Genomic DNA, 22265 nt, shown 5'->3' on the forward strand with positions numbered 1-22265 from the left:
TATTTAGATGGAGAAAAAAAAGTGTGTTTTACATGCAACACCTACATGAAAGCTTTATTTAAAATGTAACATGGGGAAACCATTGATTCTGAGGCTGTTGCAACAGTAAAGGTGATTTTCTAATATTAATAGGCTTATGTGCTGTTTGTGCAAATGTAATTAAAATTAAATTAAAATTGACATATGTAATAATTATAGCAACGTGGAGCAACTGTATATGTCTACAAGAAGACCTGATACATTGTGTTGAGTAAAAAGAAACCATTGTAGACACTATTATTTGTCAGTTTCCGTCCGTGGTGTCTGGAAGGTGTTCTTCTCAAAGACACTGAACAGGAAGTCCCACTTAGATTGAAATAAATGAAAGAAAGTCTGGGTAGTAAGTAAGCGTGAAATGAAAATGTGCTGCGGCGACAAGCATTTAGCTCCGACGGCTGTGATGAATTTTAAAACAAGCAGAATGGCCAGGAATATACCACTTAAGCTTTTTTTTTTTGTTTTGGATGGTTTGTTTGTGTGCAGAAAGGTGAACTTGGCTACACACTGTGTACTGTATGAATTAGGGTGTAAAGAGTTATAGTGTTCCACATAAAGACATCAAACTCCCCGTGTGTAACTCCATGCTCAGTAGAACTGTGGTATCTTCCTACCACAGTGGGGGAATAAACTTGACAGTCATCTGGCTCGGGATTGGCCATAAAAAATGTTTGGCACGTCGGTCATCGCCAGCTCTTTGGTCTTCTTCTGCCTCTTTTTTTTTATTGCATGAAAATATCTTCTGCCTTCCAGCTATGTCGTAACACCCTGCCATTGCAGACTCTTCTGAATTAACTCCTGAATTTTTTGCTCGGACTGAGACCAAGTCGCAGGGATTTTCTGTGGCAGATTTCTCCCCGCTGAGTCTCAGAGACGACGCTGCGCTTTGTCTTGTCTCCTCCTGCCAGAACAGCCTGCTCTTTCTCACTGGCTTTTGAGCATCTGAATCCTGCAGACGCTCCTTGTGTCGTCTATCAACCTGACACTGGTGGCTTTCGCTACAACTCTGCATACAAGATTTGATTTTTGTAAAGTCGGAGATAGCAGAGAGAAGGAAGGGTGGAGGGTGGGAGGGGGTTTGTAGATGCTGCAAAACACACACGCAACACTTCAGAAATAGGTAATAAATACGGTAAGCCCTCCTCGCCGAGCTGACATGTTGGATGCTTCAAAACCTCTTTGGACAAAACAGAGATAGAGAGAGAGAGAGACAAACTGTAGCTCTCGTCTAAAAATAACTTGACAATATTGTCACTGCACAATAGCAGACAGCAGCAGCAGCTCCAGCAGGGCCGCACGGACAGGATGGGATTACCACAGTATTTTGCTGCGTTGGGGGGACTCATGACTGCCCCTCTCCTCTACAATGGGCTGTTGGCATTTAGCACCGGCCAAATCACCACTTAACAAAAGCTAATTTCTCACTTGGTTAAACTGGGAAGGATTAGGGGCCCTGTGTCGGCGCAATCCATGTTTGGTGAAGAGTGAGGGATGGAGGGATGTTAGGAAAGGATTTAAACCTCAATTACAAGGGACTGAGGGCTTTTGTGTGTCCGTGGCGAAGGTGGGACACTGAGGTTTAGCGACTTCCCTGGAAATGTTTGCTGCCTTGTTGTGCACGTGTGTGGGTGGGTGTATGTGTGTGTATGTGTGTGTGTATGTGCACGCAGCCGAGGGTGGCATAGCTTGACAAATACATGTTGATCCCCTTGTTTAGGAGGCTTTAAGTCTACCCCAGTTTCACATACTAACACTACTCGGGCTACACACGAGGAGGGACGACTTACAATCAAAGCTTATGACACAACAGCAATTTAAACCTTTCCTGTTTGTGTCATGTCATGGAAACAGCGGATGGTTGGGTATTGCATTGTCTACCCACCGCAGCTCCCACCCCTTCAAAACCTTAAGGACCCTTTATTAACCTTAACACCCTGTAGGGCTCCACCAGCTCTTACCCAATTTAAAACCCCTTAGAATACTCTAGTCACCATGGTGAACCCCTCGAATGATTAAAACGTCAGCACGCTTCAAATGAAAGAGCCTGTCGGATCGTCTACCAGTGTCTGAAACCCGCTCCCTCCCTCCAACAACTTTCAGATGTCGGAAACTCAAGCTCTTTTTTATTCTTGACGCAACTACTTCCATAAATGTGTGTCTTATGCTTTTGGGAAGAGACTGTTTGAAAATGATTGATTATCACATCCTGCCCTCTCTATGACGACAGGCCTTTTGCTTCGCCTTTCTCACACTTTACACCCTTAGATGTAGCAGTTTTGAAAATGCTTCGATCCCCATCCTCCAGCACCCTTTCCCACCTTCAGAACAGTCTTAGAACACGATAAAAACCCTTTGCCCTTCTTTTGAAATCCCGTAGCATCGCTTCGAGGTCCTTTACCACCTCTTAAAACCACTCAGCACCACCCTTTTTACCACTGTAGACCGACCAACTTTTACTGGCTTTTTTCCTACACCCAATATTTAGCAGATGTTGCTGATATTCATCTATTTATTTGGTGTGAGGGACATTCTTGGTGGCCTTGCAGTAAAACCATATCGGCGGTCTCTCTCCCATCTTTTCATCCTGAACCAGATTTTTGGCCGTTTCCAGCATCTCTCATCTCCTCAAGACTTTTGGGGGAAGAAGAGTGGGATAAGAAGGAGGGGGAAGAAGGGGTAGACACGCCGCCTCCCCCTTTCCGAACACCAAACCCTTTCGCTTGTATCAAAGCTTTGCCTCACCCCCGCTGACACCCCTGAATTATTCACTTAGAGGAAAAGATAAACAAAGCTTGCTAGCTACAGTTGTTCTATTGATTTCTCGGGGCAACATCACAGATAACAAAAAGAGGGCCGGAGGAGAGGAGCTGTTCTGCTGCCGTCTCTCTCTTCTTCTTCTTTTTTTTTCATCTGTAAATAAATCAATAACATGCGTAGTTTTCCTCCTGAGAAAGCAACCCGTGTCCTGTTTCCCAGGAAAGCAAATAATGCATTTAAATGATATCTGCTTTGTTATTTAGGTAGTTAGAGCATGTGTCTATGGATCGGGGGGCCTTCCCCATGTGGGAACAGTCTTTTCTACCTGTTGGTTAGGCTAAAATTGCCCATCGCTGGGGTAATTTGCCGTTTGGAGCGAGGTTGGGGGTTGGCCAAGTAAACAATGCTGGCTGAGAGACAACAACTGGCAGTACAACCCCTCTGATTAGAAACAGGCAGATCCTTGCCCCTTCTTTTTTCTTTTCCTTTCCTCTTTGGATTAAGAAAGCTGGGGCGAGGGTTTTTAAAAATAAAAGCTGCTCATAACCTGTTCCTTTCATGTGTGAGTGTTGGGTTATGCCGATTGTTAACCCCCAGAAACATCTTCACATGCCCTCCGCTGCTCCTGACCACAAATGCTTGTCAAAGAAAACGTGTGTTCACACATTTCTGCGTGTGCATGACACACATCTAAATTTTTGGCCCATTTAGCGATGCTCTCGGCCAACCACAGGATCCCTTAACTGCCCCTTTGGCACCACTTGAAGGCGTGCAGATAAAAGGCATACCTGGGAGGAAATTGCAGGTTGGCGGGCGTAGTGTTTTCTCTCTCCTTGTCTAAAGCTGCTTAATCACCAGAGGGTTCCTCCATTGTTTTTGCTCCCCCTGCCCCACAGCAGATTATTATGTCATCAAGATGCTTAGGTACACTACAGCACTATACGACCACCCATGCACACACGCACAACAACAACCGCGGGACCTGCATCATTTTCTTCCTCCGCCCAGCTGTGATTGGTCAGCGGATAAAGTGCAACCAGCCGCCAGCGGGCCTCTCGTCATAGCTGCCAGCACAGCACTGCCATCTGCCTGGCTGCGGTGAGGTGTCTCACTAGCAAGGGAAATCAGATCAGTGCATCCAGGGTAGCTTGATGTGAGCTGCACTACAACAGCTAGACAAAGCACTTGCACACACATAGACACGCACACACACACACACACACACACAGAAACACTCAGACAAGCAGAACAGATCCAGCAGTGGATGCCTTGACCTAAATGGTCAGTACTTTAATGAGCAGTGGAGCAGGCTGTGGTCTCAGCTCTGACCAACACTGGCTGTGGATTACACGAGTGTGTGTTTGTGTGAGATTGTGACATATAAATTCTGTGAAGAGACAGATAGAAGTGGATCTAGCATGATGAAAGTATACTTAGACCATTTACTGTAAGTGCTCTTAACCTATAAAGCCAAGATCTTGAAAAAGTCGTCTATCGCCTATATAGTCTATTGTCTTGTCTCTATGTCTTTCTTTCTCCTTCCATAACACACACCTCAACTAGATCTATAAGAAATAATTCCTGGAGCCAGAGGAGCTAAACTCAAATGTTAAAAGTACCTTAGTACATTCTGGTCCTATCCAAAAAAGCACAAATCTTATGTGAATAGACGGTTAACACATTTAAAGCTATTTGTGTAAGACATAATTTTGTCATGTGATGACACAACAGCAGAATCATTGTGTCATTATTCGTAAGTTGCCAAAGATCCCAAACCTCACTGACTCAAGTAGCACATAAAGCAAAGTATCAGTTTTGCTTTCTCTCATAGTTTTTCTCACTCTTTATCTCACTCATTCTTTTTCAGGAAATTGGATTTTTATATTGTAATAAGAAGTTATTCCCTCTCTTTATTTTGATACTAGCAGTTACCAGTGCTCACAGGTTAAATGGATAAGCTGTAGAAGACTTAGTCCCGGGGCCAAAACTGAAACTTGCCTCCTCATGTTGAAATGAAGATAAGGTTCCTTAGTTCCTAAGAAAAGAAAGAAAAAAAAAAAAGGTTCCTGCAGTCAAAATGGTAGGAAGCTGACCCCGAAGGACTAGTCAGGCCTAATTTATTTGCAGCCAAAATAGTCTGTTGTTAACTTGTGTCTTGGAGATGAGTTAAAAGCATTTTTTCCCTCTCTCACTCATCATCTGTCTTCCCCCACTTTCTGCTCATGTCTCTGTTGTGTTTGGCTGCCGTATGACCCGTGGAGCTATGAATATGAGGCTCTACCGCGCTCTCTCTCCTTCCCCGGCCTCTCAGAGAGTCATGTCCTCATATGACAAAGAGGTTTTTCCAGTTTTTCTAGTTCCTCTTTGTCCAACACTTCATCTCCTCCTACCTTTTTGTAAAGCCTTCACATTTTCAGTCATTATGCTACCTAATTTTTCTAACCTGGAAATGTCCCCGGTGTGTCACACAGCCATGTCCTAAGGTGTGACGTAGTGTTATGAGAAGCTGGAGCATGCAAGTCCTTGTCTAGCATGTGCAGCATCATGTTGCAGTGTGTCCCGGTGCTTTGCTGCACATTGTAGCATGTGGCAGGATGTGCGTGCATGTTGTAGCATGTCACGGGATTTTTGCTGCATGTTGCTGTGTGTAACCTTTGCAGGACATGGCATCTGACACACTAAAATCTATATAATTGCCCAGATTTTGGTGCATAAGATCTTTACTGGCTGACTTACTGTTTCACTTATTGTTTACTGACTATGCGACCACGTAGCTGTTGTTTCAAATAGTAATAAAACTAGTGCATTTCTCCTTTAAGAGATGGGGCAGCCTTGCTAGACTATGCTTCAGACTGTGTGTGTGTGTATGTGTGTGTGTGTGTGGCGGTATGAAGCTCAGCAAATGAAAACAGATTGGAGTGGTTATGGGAGCAGGCCTGCTTCCAGTTAGTGTGGAGACAACAGGAGTACTGAGGAGCTCCTTCCCTTTCCTTTTCCCTCCTCTTCTCTCCTTCTCCTTCATCAACCAGTTAAGCCTGAGCCTATCATACTATATTAACAGCATTATTTTTAGCGTATACTATATACATATACATACAGGGATGTATAACAGTACGCTACAGTCACGGAAACTTGTTAAATATGGATGTGGTTTAACTGTAGGTGAGTTTACGATCCAAAATGAGGCAAAACACCAGCCATCAATCTAAATTAGCAGTGCTAAAGTTACATACTAACCACCATTCTCTGTCAACACATAATGTCAGCTCTTCTTCCAATCAAATGTGTTGACAGCTGGATAATTAGCTAAGCAGACCAGTTTAGTGTCTGACTGACAATAAACCAGTCTGACTGTCTGTATATAAAGTTGTACATGTGAAGATGCCTGGTTAGTTTTACCCAGAAACCTTAAACTTCCTCCCTCCTCCTCCACCCACGTCTCTCTGAAAGAGCTTTAAATCAAACAGATAACAGATGACTGAAATGATCATTCTGGTAAAAAAAACTCAGATTGTGGTCTCTTGATAGAAAATATAAGAGTAAAGAAAGTTTGAATGTGCCCACCCAAGATATAACACAGATAAAGGGTGTATTGATTACCCAAACTGCCAAAGTGGACTACTGTACTTGCTGTAGTTGTGCACACACAGATTTCCTATGCAATGATATATTGTTATCAAAATTTCAACATGTGCTCGATATGATTTTTTTCCGAAATTAATGTTGTTTTGGCTTGGTAATCATGCACATTTTACGTCATAGAACCTTTTTGACCATTCAACGATTGTACGGATGTCAACGTTTTCCCACATATCAGCAGTTACTTTGTATATCCTAAAGAAATGAAACTAAAGAAAAAAAGATTAAGTTATGCTACACCAGAATGATCCCTTAAGACTTGTTTGATAAAAAGGCCTTAAATTAAACTGACTTGAGGTGTTTTCCTGCACTATGTCCCTGCTTTCAGGTAGATATTTTCACAGTGGCTCTGCAGCCTTTCCAGAGCTCTCCAGTCATCCCGGCCTTATAAGGGCCTCGAGCGCAGACCTGTCCCCTCATCCCTCCCTCCATCCCTCCATCCGTGCCCTCCTCTAACCTCCATCTGGTCTGGATCTGCTCTCGTCCTCGACCTGCCCCCCCCTCCACCACCACCGCCGCCCCGCTCCCTCCCCGCTCCTACTTCTCGCTGCCATTTCTGTATAAACAAGTGGAGTCTGACCATAACACTCAGACCCCAGGCTACACTCCTTCATTTCACCCCCCCCTTCTCCCCTCCTCTCCCACCCCAACCCCGCTTCAGCAAACCCTTTTCTCGTTGCTTTTGTCTCTACAGGTGACGCTAGTCAACTTCTTTTATTCTGTCGTTTCGTTGGGAAAGGAAGATATTTAAATTGCTGCTAAAGGTTACACTTACAAGAAAAGAGCGCTGCTTTTGCTCTGAAAGTTGAAAAGGTGAAGCTGATCACAGGGCATAATGTTGAATTCATAAACCTGGGATTACACTCAACTCTGTCTGGTTCACTGGTGGAGAGAGAGAAAGAGAAAGAAAGAGAGACATCTTTTCTTCTTGATGCCGGTGTCAGGCAGTGCTGTAATATGTCTTATTCAGACAGGAGGGGCACTGCTACATCATAGTCTGGGATGGGGCTCTGGTGTGTGTGCGTGTATGTGTGCGGTGTGTTCCAGGAGACTTCTACTTGGCAGTGTGCAATTTGGACGAGCTTTCTATAAGGGGAAAGGAGGAGGGAGAGGATTTGGATGGGACAAGCGACAGGGAGACGTAGAGGAGAGAGAGAGAGAGAGAGTGAGAGAGAGGGAGAGAGAGGGGGAAGGATCCAAAAATGTGTTGGACCGGTGTACCGGTCAAATCAGGCTCATGGCAGAGTTTCTCTATTGTGGCTACAGAGACCAAGCCAACTCTTCACCTGACAAGATGTCAATGACTAAACCTCAAAAGACAAAAAAACCCACTTTGAGTCTCCACAGAGAAGCCGTGAACGCTGAAGATCTGCTGTGCCTCAGCACGGCCGGTAAGGGAGCGATCATCTTATACATCCTGCCACCGAAATAAATCACAATCAGGTTGCACAACTCCTCTTCCATATGCTGTTTATTCCACCAAATGTTCTCATCTACTCTGCCTTCATCAAGAGGCTGTGTGTGGTTAGTCCCACCATTACGTTTAATTTGACAATCAAAAACGAAAACCACACAATTACCATAATTATAGAAGCTACTACTAAGTCAAGGGTTATGGTTAGAGTTAAATATATAAAATCTTTTGTTCAGGAAACAGCATATTGAATTGAATCAAACTGAATATTTTGCTTAATTCTTGTCCATCAACACCCAAACATTCAGCCCAGTATCCTAGAATTACTTCCACATGATTGAACACTTCTACACGATTAAAGGTTAAAGGAGTGTTCGGTGCTCGTGCAGGAAGCAGGATGCCCTTTATATAGTGAGGTGGAAAGTAAGGGTGTGGGTGGTGATCATCAAGGAGACCAAAGTTCTTGTCCTGTCAGAGACTCGCAAACAATTTTTGTCTTTTTATGAACTGTAAGCACAAGATTACCACAACTGTTTATCTAGCACTAACATTCATTAACCATGGTTAACACTATAGCCATTATGCTTCCCTAACCCTTTATAACACTGTACACAGATACTGTAGAAAGCAACATTTTAGAAACATAAATTAACATTGTTATTATACGTATAGTAGTCCATGCTTTGCAGAACTGTCCAAAACTGAACATCAGTATTAGGGTCTGACCCATACTGTACTATTAGGGAATAACAATTCCAATATCAATATATTGGCTGATAATCTCATATATACATAAACACACGTGGTTACCGAGACAACATGAGTGCACTGAAACAGTAACCTTCACTGAGAATTGAATATGTATATATAAGCTTGAATTAGGAAAAGGATTAAAATGCTACCTTTAAACAAAAATATCAGCACACATCAGGCAGCATAAACACTAGGCCAATATCGGCAGTTGGACTCTAATCACTATTGGATGGATTCTAGGCTTCTACAGAACAGCTTCCAACTAGGTATGGTTACAGTTACAGTAAAAATAAAAATAAATCTGCATAAAAATCATGCCCACCCACCACCCTGACATCCTTTTGCTACAGAGATGGCACACTGCTTCATGCATACCACTGAATTCTGGCATTGGACATAAATCATGGAGTGTACTATTGTCCTATATGCATGATATTCCCAAAAATGCTGGATACTGAAACTGGTTGGCAGCATAATATTGTCCAAAATATCACTGGATGTTGTAGCATTAAGATTGACCTTCATTGGAACTTAGGGGACCTAGACAAGGGTGGGACCCCAGACAGACAATTACCCCTAAATAAGCATGGATGTCATACACTGTAAACAAGTGAGAGTTGCACAACCTCACATTTAAAAGCACTTGCGTTGGTTAACATGTAAATGTACACAGAGACCCCTCCTGTCACCACACCCCTCACTCATACACACACACACACACACACACACATGCACACACTCCCCAGGTGCAGTGGTGCGGGCCAGTGTGTGGGATTAGCTGGTATGCTCTGGCACTCTCTTCTGGTAATCCCTCTAATTTGTTAACAGGGCGCAGAGACAGACAGACACATACACACACACACACACACATATACACACACACACAGTGGCAGTTTGTTTTGGATTGCATCTCAGCTCCTAATTTTGACTCCAGCACTATGGACTACTTGTCTCTGTCATGTGGTGTGAGGGACTGGAGTGCTTTTTTCCCCCCTTCCTCAGCCTCCTCCCTCTCCCCCTAATGAGCTAAATGCATTCTAATTTGGCTATGATCAGCTAAGCCTTCCTTTAAAATTCATAAGAATGTCAAAGCCACCCCCCACCCCCCAATCCCCTCCCTACTCTTCTTGTCTTGCCGTGACTGTCAGGGCTTGTATACACACACATACACACACACACACACACACCTTGCACAATGATAATCCTTTGTTGGCTGGATAACATGCAGAGAAGATGGGGTAATGCTAAAGTTCAACACACGCTGGGATGAAAGAAGGTTGCGTAGACTGAGAGTAAAGGACAAAGAGTTACAGAGAGAGCGAGAAAATAAAAATAAACACGGCTCGTGATGATTCGTTTGACGCTACCTGTTAACAGTTTGATCTGGGTTCGGTCCTGTTGAGATCAACCGGCTCAGTTGGATACCAGCACTCACTCGCTTTGCTTCTGTCCAACTGTCAAGTTTCTTTTCATGAAAACTTTTTGAGGTGTTGCTAAAATTAAAATGTGTTAAGCAGATTTCCATCAGATCAAGTGGACGGAAGCAAAAATATCACAGAATTCTGAAACCAAAAAAAAAACATTAGCAGGGATTCTACTCATGGAGGATATTTCTAAATTAGGTCCAGACCAGCAGATACACCACATACACACATCTCTGTTTAAATAGGTCTGCTGTCATTACAATCAACTAATATTTAGAAAATCAATTTGTGTCATATGTGAACCCTTCATGATTAAAGTACTCATTAACATAGAAAAAACTTCCCAGCTTGAATCACATATCTTTGTCACTGTTTTTTCTTCCATATTCATTATTTCCACTAATGCTTTCTTTTCTTGTCATCTTTACTCATTTTTAGTTGTGAACTTGATCTAGTTTGACCCTCCTGGTGCTGCTACTGTTACAGCTAATATCTGTGACTTTTAACCCCTGAGTAGACTTGAGCTTATGGGAAAAGATAGACATACTTTCATAGGAATGTACCATCTTATCTAGATATATGAACCAGAAAACATACAGTGTAGAAGGGTTATGTTCTAATTGTGCTCTTGAGTTATTTCCTTTATTATAAATGACAGTGTGAATTTCTTGAATGCAACCTTGATGTTACAATCTGATTTGCAGAGAGAGTTCTATAGCTCTAGAAAACAAACAAAAGGCATGAGGAACTTTTCAGCTGATGCAAAAAAAAAAAAAAAGCATGTGTCACTTTTTATTCTCCTGGTTTACTCACATCCCTCCCCAAAAAACCCTGCTTCAAATGAGCATAAAATTTTTCAAAACCAAACATTGAATTTTTCCATTCAGCTTTTCACATTCAACACATCATAATTCACAACAAGAAAAAAAAAAAAGAAAACACACCTTGGATGAGAACCCAGCTCGTGGCATGTAGGCTGACAGTAACAGCCTGTATAGCAGCAAGAGTTTGGGGTTTGCCTCTTGGTCTTTAGCCAACAGCATCTGCGGTGAGCTGAGCTCAGAGATGACTCAGTTTCCCCAGAAGGAGTTTAGTCTGGCCAACCGGAGCTCCAGGAGCTGTGCGCTGCTGTAGTGAATCACTGAGTCAGACGCAGCAGATAAAGCCTATACTGACTCTCGCTGTCAGAGGAAAAAGTGCGAGATTTTCATTTCCGTACAGTTAGGGTGATTTAATTAAAGCAGTTGCTGTGTGGTCCTGTAGTGATTGTAGTCGCAAGCTATTAAAGCCAATTTAAAAGGCCAGTCGGATGACGTTAAAACCCTGTGTCAAACCACTTCATTCAAAACTAACAGACTACTAAAAGAATACTAGGAACTCGGCGCCAAATGAGCTCTGCTTTTTAAAATTATCTAATTAGGAGGAGACGCACACACCAAATAAACACTTTTTAACACCCTGCAAGAAAAAAGACACATATTCCTGTTGTTCTTACTGTACATATGTAACAGTGGAGACACACACTCTCTCTCTCTCACACACACACCACATATCCGCTGTCTGATTTGCATCTAATTGTTGCGGTGCTATGATAGTGATAAACAAGACATTAGCCATGCAAGGTCAGGAATCTACTGTGTGTGTGTGTGTGTGTGTGTGTGTGTGTGTGTATCTCGAGATCATACACATGCTAATGACGCCGCCGGCTTAATAATGCACAAAAAAAAAAAAATGTCAGGAAACTTTTTTATAAGCGCAATGAAAGGCCAATAGGGGCACACACCCACCCACACACCCACACACCCACACACACACACACACACATGCTCACACTGCCACTGTACCCTTGGCTCATGTCAGCTTTGTTCTGTATGTAAATGCCTCAGCACTGACATTGGCCTCCATTACATCAAGACCCTCTGCTGCTGCACTTCCTGTATGCAAACAAGCTAAGGTCTCTAATCCACCTTTGATTGAAGGGGAGGGGAGCGGGGGGCTACTGTGCTGTTCTCCCATCGTAAGCCGTCTCGACTGAGAGATCAAGGTGGAGGGACGCAGGGGGAGGAGAGCGCAGTCCTACAGTAACCAGTAACCAGAGGGATGGAATGAAATGCAAAGAGAGAGAAAGAGAGAAGCTAGACGAGGCAGGATTAGAGCTGTGGTCATTCATTTTGATTCAACTAACAGGGAAAAAACAGACTCATCTCAGAATACCTGGATACCTCTCTGTCTGTCCACTCCTCTTTCCTGCTTTCATCTTCATCCTTCATGCTATAATTTCGCTATTTCCATCTACGACTGATCGCCCAAGTCTAAGAGAGATTTTTAGGCGGTTTCATGCAGCATCTGGATTTGTTTTCTGTGGTTACAAAAAAAAATTTTAATGTGAGGCTTCCAACTAAAGTCCCCTCTCAGATTGTTTTGACTGTTAATCATTTTTAGAGTCCTGAAGAGGCAAAATTCTCCATAATTTACAGGGGGAATATTCTTCCTCTTCCTTTAATTGTCAAGCAAATAGTGTAAAGTCACAACAAAAACAGCATTTGACCAGTTGAAGAGTTGCTAATAATTAGCTGTTATCATTCACCTTTCATATTGTGATGATACAATGTCATCATGAGTCCAGTTGTAATTAAAAACTAACAAGATCATTTGTGTAAGTTTTTGTTTTACACATAAGAGTTTTGGTCTCACACAGGGGCTGGATTAACCTACTACAGGGCCTCAGGGCAAAAATGAGGCGCCCCCCCCCCAGATTTTAAAACTAGATTTTGACAACCCAATTGCAATAAATCATTAAATAGCACAAGCCAATTGACACAGTAAAATTCACTTTATTGCTTGAATTTCAATATTTTCTTCATGATTTGGTTACATTTTCTAAATCATGATATACAGTAATTCTTTGTGATTATGATTTCATCCATGATGCTCAGTCGTAGTACACCACTTAACTGATTTAAGAAATTATTCAAGACACACCCTCTATGTAATAATTACAAGTTAAGTATTAAAGATGTATCTCCTTTCTCCATATTATAATAATGTGGTGTATTCTTCCACTTCAGCCAGAATGTCTTCTAAAGTATCAAGAACTACATAATTTGGTCAAACCTGTGACAAAGTGTTAAACTCAAGGTTCTCTTACTAGCTTTTTCCAGAACTTTTATCCTGACCTTTCCAGAGCATTCCAGTGTCAAAACACAACCTAATAATTAAAACTTATATATGAAGGATGCACCTTTTCTTATTATAAAATATGGTGTATTCTTCCACTTAAGCCGGAGTGTCTTCTATGATTTGAGAACTACATAATTTAGTCAAACTTGTGATAACATGTTCCAAACTCAAGGTTCTCTTCCTACTTCTTTCCACAGCTTGTTTCTTGACTTTCCCAAAGCTCAGGCAAATGCTTTTAGGTGAATCCAAGCTTTGAAATGTTGCTTTCCCACGAACTTACGAAACATCAGCAATCAAGTTTCAAGCCTCTAATTTATCTTTAATGTAGTAAGTTCAGTAAGTTCAGTGAGTGAAAACAGCCTCGCGAGTCGAGTACATTTAGAGGCTTTTCAGTTTTACACATTAGTATAATCATGTTCTAAGTGATTCAATTCACAGTTTGTCTTTTTGCTTAAAAAGCAATGAGGCTTTGCAGTAAATCATTACACCAATAGCAGCGACTTAAGAGGACACAAACAATAAGAAACTGTAAATTGAAAGCACGAGCAACCGTGTAAGTGGAGTTTAAATATGAAAGATGAGTCAGTTTTAACTCTGCTCCGGTTCTTTCCACAGTCCACTCTCTCTGTGTTTGTCTTCTCCTCGGCCGCCGGCCACAGAGAAAATGATGTATGTAATAATTTGACGCAATAATCCGACGGCGCTCCTCCGACACTCGCTACATTAATCGGACACTCCGCGGCAATCTGCACTTCCTCCGTAATTGTACATATTTGACTCCCCCCTCTCTCTTCCTCCTCTTCTCTCTCTCTTCCTCCCTCCCTCATCTGTAATAGCTGTGATTTAATTTAGCTATTTAACCTGTAATTCCAGCAATATTTATTGAGGAGCGAGGGGGAGAAAATTGGGCCATTAGCCGCCCCAGATGAATACACTGAGATGAAAATGAACGCCGCTAACTGCCAGTTGACCTTCGCACCGGATTTCTAGCCGTTCCCTCTCTCTTTCCTTTTTTTTTTTTTTATTAGCAGCAGCCACAGTAATTATAGCAAATTGAATCATAGTGAAAACTGGAATCAGTCAGTAATGAGAGTTTTATACTGTGTGAAACCGAACCAGGAAGGAGGAACGCAGAGGGGAGAATACGTAGAAGCAAGTGCTGCCGGAAGGATGGAGGGATGATGGATGAAGAGATAGATGGATGGATGTAGGGATGGATGCCAGTCTATTTGTCACTGCGTGTTGTTTCTGTTTGGATGTTTCTCCTCCATATGGCTGCTGCTGGGGGACACACACACACACACACACACACACACATATACACACTATACCATGTAGTGTCTCACATAGGAAATACAGATTTAAATGTATGCATGAAAATACACACACACACACACAAGCCAAAACACTATATTTAGAATGTCGGATTCTTACACACTTCAGCTGTCAAAATATATAAGCGTGTGTATGTTTGAGTGTGCCCATAAAATTATCAACCCTTTCAAAGAAATGTGGAAGAAAAAAAAGCATACAAGTTTTATTATCTTCAACAGCACGCATTTCTTTTTCTCTCACACGTTCAAACAGGTTGTGCTGCCAGTGTGTGTGTGTGTGTGTGTGTGTGTGTGTGTGTGTGTGTGTGTGTGTGTGTGTGTGAACATGAGCCAAACAAAACACAGGCATAGGGCCAGACCGCACTTCCACTGATAGAGAGAGAAAGGCTTTAAGCAGCAGAGTCACAGGGAAAGCTACTGTACATGCAGAATAATGGTTTACAATGGAGTCTTCTTATTGACAGACTGATGTAAATCTACTTCTTATCATCTCACCATTCTTTCATAAATGATTTGACATGAAACAGATTTGATGATGCATTCCTGCTATTTATATCCATTTGAAACAACCAAACATTCTTGTATTTGTAGTATTTACATTAAAAGTAGATGCTAGGAACAAGTTAGTTGACTATGTTGTGATTGAAATAGCATACTGTGTGAAACTTAAGGTTTATACCTTTAGCACATCAAAATAATGTTCATAAGCTGCTTACAAATGCTCCTTTATCACTAAACACTACCGTCACCAACTAAACGCTGGACTTGATATTAGATTTGCTTCTAATCCCTCAGTAGCTCTTAACATTTTTAAGTCATAGATAGCAAAATACAATAAAACTGGCACACAACACACATACTTGGTCTTTTTTTTGCCAGAAAAATGTATCAACAATATTTTGAGGCTTAGCTACAAGCTACAGTAGTACATAAATGCTCCTATAATTCTCATCTGAAACTAGAAAGACTGGCAGCAAGTAACTTTGTTGCTAATTTTATCTCAATTTCCTCTGACAGAGAAAAAAAAAGATTTTCCTCTTGTTGTGGCTTAATGTCACACCTTTGATAGGTGTTACATCTTAGCCTAGTTCACATGAATCTATATTTTGCAAAAATGTTTTGAATATTTAGGCGGTGCTAGCTAACTAAACTGTTAGCTGTGTTGGCTAGCAGAAAGCTGCCATTTGTTACGTTAGCTTGGATTTCTTTGTCTTTTTCTGTCTGTTTCTGTTCTGATTTTCTCACAAAATATGACCCAAACTTTTTTCATATTATTCTGCATTATTTCAATTATAAAAGTATTCACTCTAACATATTATTCATTTAATTCCTCATATTTGTGCAACATTAGAACATTCTCAGTAGTACTTAGGAGTTAACTTAGCTTTAAATGTCACATCATTAATCATGCTTTTTCATCACAGGTGTCACGAATAACATTATTAATTACTACATTAGTCCATTTAAGTATACTTTATCCCAGACATGCTTCAGTTTATGCTGGCTCACTGGTATGGTGTACTAGGACATTTTAATGGAGTAGAGCCAGCAATGGTGTTATTAATGACACCTGTTTCTTACCTGCTATGACAAGTCAGAAATGTCTATTCAGTAACATGCAAGCCAGAGAACATTATGCTTCATTTAGAAATACTGCGGACAAAAATAAATGGCTGGCATTGATAGACAAATATGGAATAAGAGGAGAACCAATTTCTAACATGTTAAATTTGACTATTTGTTCAGACTGCTTTCTAGTGATGCAGCATTATACAGATGGACACAAGACAGATAACATAAAATCAGTGATGTCATGCTAAATAATAATACAACATACAAACAGTAAAGGATGATACATTTTAACAGGGCAGCATTAAATGCAGTTTTGTAGCTATTATACACAATATATGTAAAGAAAGCATACTTTGGTAGCATTAATGCTTCTACACAGAGAAAGTTTGATGTAGAAAGACATGAACAGTTATGGAGAGCCCCAAATTCCCCCACCACAAACACATACACACGTGCGCATACATAGTCCACACTTCCACACTCACTGTACGTGTATAAGCAGTAAGTCACAGTTCAGACTGCGTGTGTGTGTGTATGTATGTGTGTGTGTAAGACAGAGGAACGAGCATGCAGACAAGAGAGAGGAAGAAAGTATCTATGCAGATGCCGAGTAGCGAGTGTGTTTTCTCATTCAGTCCCAGACACACACACAGCACTCCATAAAACATGGGTCTCTGCATTCTACCAAATAAAGTGATGAGCAGCTCCCTCTCTCTCTCTCTCTCTCTCTCTCTCTCTGTCTCTCTCTCTGTTTTTTCATATGGAAATACGAAATAATGGGGTGATTAAATAGAGTCGTATATTAAAGTACAGCTGACATTAGAATTAGCATAATGTGCTCTCGCCTCGGGCTGCATACTTTATTTGCCATCTGCGTTGGACTCCCTTCCCCCGGGAGGGCGCATGCACACACACACACACACACACACACACACACACACACACACACAAACACACCCACATACACACACACAGTTCTCCCAAACAAAAAATTGCACCCGCTCCTTCCACTGCGGCCAGAGGGAAATGGCGTTTCAGTGCAGAAGCACACACTATTTTACTCTTCCTCTCACATTCACACACACACCCCTCTGCTCTTAATTGTTGGGCAGAAATGAACATCGGCCTGCCCCCTTCCCTCCCTCCGTTGACTTCTGTCGGCAGACGAGAAGTTCAGCTGAAATATGGGGGGGGGGGGTTCTTCTCTCTGTCTCTCTCTCTCCCTCTCCCTCTCTCTCTTTTTTTTTTACTCATGGATTAACGGGTGGAGCAAAGAGAGAAGGAGAGAGAGATAGAGAGAGGGAAAGAGGTGAGGGGGGGCTGGATGTTTCTTTTTCGGACTGTTCAGGATCTTAAGATTCAGCAGTGAAACAGCTTGTGTGTGTGTGTGTGTGTGTGTGTGTGTGTGTGTGTGTGTGTGTGTGTGTGTGTGTGTGCAGAGAGAGAAAGATGCAGACAAAAGCTGAGACATGGGGAGCTGTTATTTTCATTGTGTGTGTGCGTATGTGTGTGTGTGTGTGAATGTGCTGTCCACTATAATTAAGTCAAAAGGCTTTACAGGACTGTGGAGGTGAACAGCTGTTCCGCCTCTCGCCTCTCCTCCTTAACACACACTCACACAGATGAGAGAGAGAGAGGAAGAGAGAGAAATGTTAGAATAGGTAGGTGTTAAAGTTTCATGTCAGATAGAGAGAAAGTCATTTTTAAATCACTGAATATTACATTTTTAAAAGAGCTTTTTTTCTGCAGATTTTTCAAGAGCCATATTACTGATATATTATGTATTATATATTATTTTTTTTATAGATATTGAGAGTGATTTTCACATGCATTTAAACAGGCATTTCAAGCATTAAACATACTGGATTCACATATACATACATTGTTGATAAGTACACAAGCTTCATTGATTTTTTTAATTTAGCAATTTTAGTGGTTGTTTATTTTTTGCATCCTTTATTTTCCATGAAATGCATTTCCAAACACACATTTAAGAAAGTGTAGATAATATTAAAATGAAATATAATTTGCTTCTCATATTCGTGCACTCTGATACAAGCATAACATCTAATTCTAACAACGGAAACAACATTTATACGCAGCATACATTTCTGTGTGTGTGTGTGTAGCTGTTACAAGGAGCCACAATCACACACACACACACACACACACACACACACACACACATACACACAAATAAGTGAAACAATTACAGCAGCATATGTTTTCCCTAGTATCTGAAATTAGTGTACTAGGTCAAGACAACGAGGTTTCATTTAATAAATACAAGAGTGAGAACAAGAGCACAATTACCATTATCTATGTGTGTGTTTGTGTGTGTGTGCGTGTGTAGGTGTGGTTGGGGGGGGGTGTATTTGTATGTGTATAATCCCTGTAGTAGTGCTCCTTAGCCTGTTTAGTATCCTTTAGTCGTAGATCCGGCTTGGTTGCGCCGTAACAAGTCCCTTTTGAATTGCCGTAACCTGCACGCGTGTGTGTATTACATAAAAGCACACGCATTAATTAGTTGTTAAAAATATAAATGGAGCAAGACTTACTCTCTCAAAGTCTGCAGGAAGTAGGCAGGAGCACAGTCAATATTTGTGGTAAGCAGAAGACGGTTTAATCAAGTGTCTGACTTTTAAAATTGGTGGTAAAGTCAGGAATAAGCATAGAAAGGTGTGTAAAAAGGATTAAGGACTGCAGTTGGTTTATTTGGACTACCCTAGAACATAGAAACAGCTGCCCATTTGAATACTAATAAAAAATCATAACCCTGCATTTAACATCACTTTGTTGTCCTTCTACTTTTTCTAACTCCTTGCTATCTGTCTTTATTAGAGGTAATTTGTCTCAATACACTCATTTAGTTTTCTTTCTCTTGCCTGATTTAATTTTGATTTTATTCCCCAGAAGAGCTGAGACCTTTATTTTGCTGCTGTGCGATTAGTCTTCCTTAAATAACTCTTGAAGTTGCGCATCCTCCATCTTCACCCCTATGAGTTTGGCATCTCTAACTCGGCAAACATTACAGACTCACTGCTTGGAGGGGTTCCCGGTTTTTTAAAATTACTCACTCAGCTCACGCATGTACACGCGCACGTCATGCTCGCATACATCCACCGTCATTACATGTAAGTCCAGATGTAGACACGCACGCAGTCACATACACACACTGTAATAATTCAGCAGTTTGTAGTGGGAGATTCACCCTGTACTAAGTGATAGATTAAGCACCTCTTAAAACATGGATTCAGTGCAGGACAATCCAGTGTGACTGTAAAAATGCACTTGTCAAAAGCGTGATAAGTATGTGACAACATGATGAGCCAAGGCCTTTCCAGATACCACGAGTATTAGGCAGAATATAAAGCCTACATACACTTATCACATCTCACACCCTTTCAGCTAAGAAAAGTTTACACACTACAAATATTTCAGAAAGAGCTATTATTAATGTGACAAATTGTGTCACGAATGAAGTTGATTTTACTATGACCTAATAGGATCTTGGAACAAAAAATGGTTGTCATTTCAGATATGCTTGTCCACCTGTGACTGTACATCAAATGAGTTGGTCTCATCTGAAACTTTAAATGCATTTCTTTCTGTGTGTGTTGCAGGTGGCAGAGATGAGCCTTCCAGCTATATATGTACCACATGTAAGCAGCCCTTCCCCAGCGCCTGGTTCCTGCTGCAGCATGCCCAGAACACCCACGGCATTCGCATCTACCTGGAGTCCAACCCCTCCAGCACAGCCCTCACCCCACGCATCACTATGCCTCCACCCATGGGTAACGACTCCATCCCGCAGTCCCCCCTCACCAACTTTCTCGGGGACAACAACCCCTTCCACCTCCTGAGGATGACGGGTCCCCTGCTTCGGGAGCCTCCTCCGAGCTTTGTGGAGAGCCGCCTCCCTAACACGCCTCCATTTGTCAGCCCGCCTCCCCGCCACCACCTGGATCCCCATCGGCTGGAACGCCTTAGCGCAGAGGAAATGGGCCTCATCTCCCAGCACCCCAGTGCCTTTGAGCGGGTGATGCGCCTAACGCCTATGGCCATGGAGTCCCAGTCCATGGACTTCTCCAGGCGGTTACGTGAGTTGGCAGGGAACAACAACAGCACCACACCACCGCTGTCACCCAGCAGGGCCAACCCTATGCACCGACTACTAAACCCTAACCCATTCCAGCCTGGGCCTAAATCGCCCTTTCTGAGCACCCCTCCCCTACCTCCGATGCCCCCGAACAGCACCACCCCTCCCCAGACACAAAACAAGGTGAAGTCCTGTGAGTTCTGTGGGAAGACCTTCAAGTTCCAGAGCAACTTGGTGGTGCATCGACGCAGCCATACTGGAGAAAAACCATACAAGTGCCAGCTGTGTGACCATGCCTGCTCCCAGGCTAGCAAGCTGAAGCGCCATATGAAAACTCACATGCACAAGGCTGGGTCGCTGACGGGGCGGTCGGATGATGGATTGTCCACCACGAGCTCACCGGAGCCGGGTACTAGTGACGTCACAGGGGAGGGGATGAAAAATCGCGATGGAGACTTCCAGGGGGAAGGTAATGAGGAGGAGGAAGAGGAGGAAGAAGAGGAAGAACTCGAGAATGAGAGTCGACCAGAATCCAACTTCAGCATTGAGTCTGAGTTCTACCGAAACAGGGAGAATGGTTCTAAACCGCCCTCAGAGGAGAAGTCATCACTCGCCCTTGAGAAGATGGTGGAAGGTGGAGGGATCAACTCTATACAGCAGTACAATAATTTAATAGTTGACAATCGTAAAAGGATGCCCTTCTCCAAGAGGGGCATGGATGTCCAGCGGGACACTGGGGATGAGGACTCAGTGGTTGGGGAGATGGAACACCACCACCAGCAGGAAGAGAGGACAACCATTAATGGCCGGAACTGTGGCTCCAGTGACTCTTTCTCAGGCCTGTTCCCCCGTAAGCCCACCCCCATCACCAGCCCCAGCTTGTCCAACTCCTCAAATAAAAGGATCAAGATTGAGAAGGACTTGGACATTCCCCCAGCACCCCACATTCCTTCTGAGAACGTCTACTCCCAGTGGTTGGTGGGCTATGCTGCCTCACGCCACTTCATCAAAGACCCTTTCCTAGGCTTCACTGACTCCAGACAATCGCCCTTCGCCACCTCCTCTGAGCACTCATCCGAGAATGGCAGCCTGCGGTTCTCAACGCCTCCAGGGGATCTGCTGGATGGTGGCCTATCAGGCCGCAGTGGCACTGCCAGCGGGGGCAGCACACCTCATCTGGGCGGAGGAGGCGGCCCAGGCCGACCGAGCTCGAAGGACAGCAGGAGGTGTGACACCTGCGAGTACTGTGGCAAGGTGTTCAAGAACTGTAGCAACCTGACGGTGCATCGGCGTAGTCACACTGGCGAGAGGCCCTACAAGTGTGAGCTGTGCAACTATGCCTGCGCCCAGAGCTCCAAGCTCACGCGCCACATGAAGACACATGGCCAGCTTGGTAAGGAGGTCTACCGCTGTGACATTTGCCAAATGCCCTTCAGCGTGTACAGCACTCTGGAGAAACATATGAAAAAGTGGCATGGAGAACATTTGATGACCAATGAGGTCAAAATTGAACAAGCAGAGAGAACCTAAACCAGGTTTCCCATTTCCATACTCTGCGCCACACTTGACTTAAAAAATAAACAAAATGGGGTAGCTGGATACTCTTTTTCTGAAATCTTAATTTTGGGTTAATTTTGTGTTTTTGCCTAAGAAACTGCCAACTGAGAAAAAAGTGAAAAACAGATCTTAACACCAATTGAAGCTGTCTAAACTGCCTCATTTGGCGTTCCTTTTTAAACAATCAGTCAGTTGAGTTATGACATATGTGGAGCCTTTAACTGTGCAATAATTTCTGTATTTATTGGATTTTGTATTTTGGCATGTGCAGGTACATTTTTATTTAGGCATATTTTTTAAAATTTGTTTTACTTTGATTTTATCTGTTTTTTGTTTTTTTTAAAAACCCACATTGTATCCTGAGAGTTTTTTAGAAGACAAAAAAATCCATTTTTAAGTAATCATTTTTGGCCGCTGCTTGTAGGAAATTGTATATTAAGCTACACGTGTGATTTCTTGAAGAGAAGCTGAATTCAATCTTCAATTTGAAAGTGGCGTTA

General features: G+C 42.5%; 1 protein-coding gene across 2 annotated transcripts in view; it reads left to right on the forward strand.

Annotated features, from left to right (window-relative positions):
- The window catches only part of bcl11ba (BCL11 transcription factor B a), a 46130-nt gene extending 24111 nt beyond the window's left edge, over positions 1 to 22019 (forward strand). For both annotated transcript variants that reach the window (XM_053335455.1, XM_053335456.1), the window contains one exon: positions 19733 to 22019. In XM_053335455.1, the coding sequence (XP_053191430.1) occupies positions 19733 to 21738 (2006 nt within the window). In that variant the 3' untranslated portion in view covers positions 21739 to 22019. The remainder of the gene's footprint in view (positions 1 to 19732) is intronic.
- Positions 22020 to 22265: the final 246 nt, after the last annotated feature.

The sequence above is a fragment of the Scomber japonicus genome, chromosome 16 (assembly GCF_027409825.1).
Source record: "Scomber japonicus isolate fScoJap1 chromosome 16, fScoJap1.pri, whole genome shotgun sequence".
In the NCBI taxonomy this organism is placed as follows: Eukaryota; Metazoa; Chordata; class Actinopteri; order Scombriformes; family Scombridae; genus Scomber; species Scomber japonicus.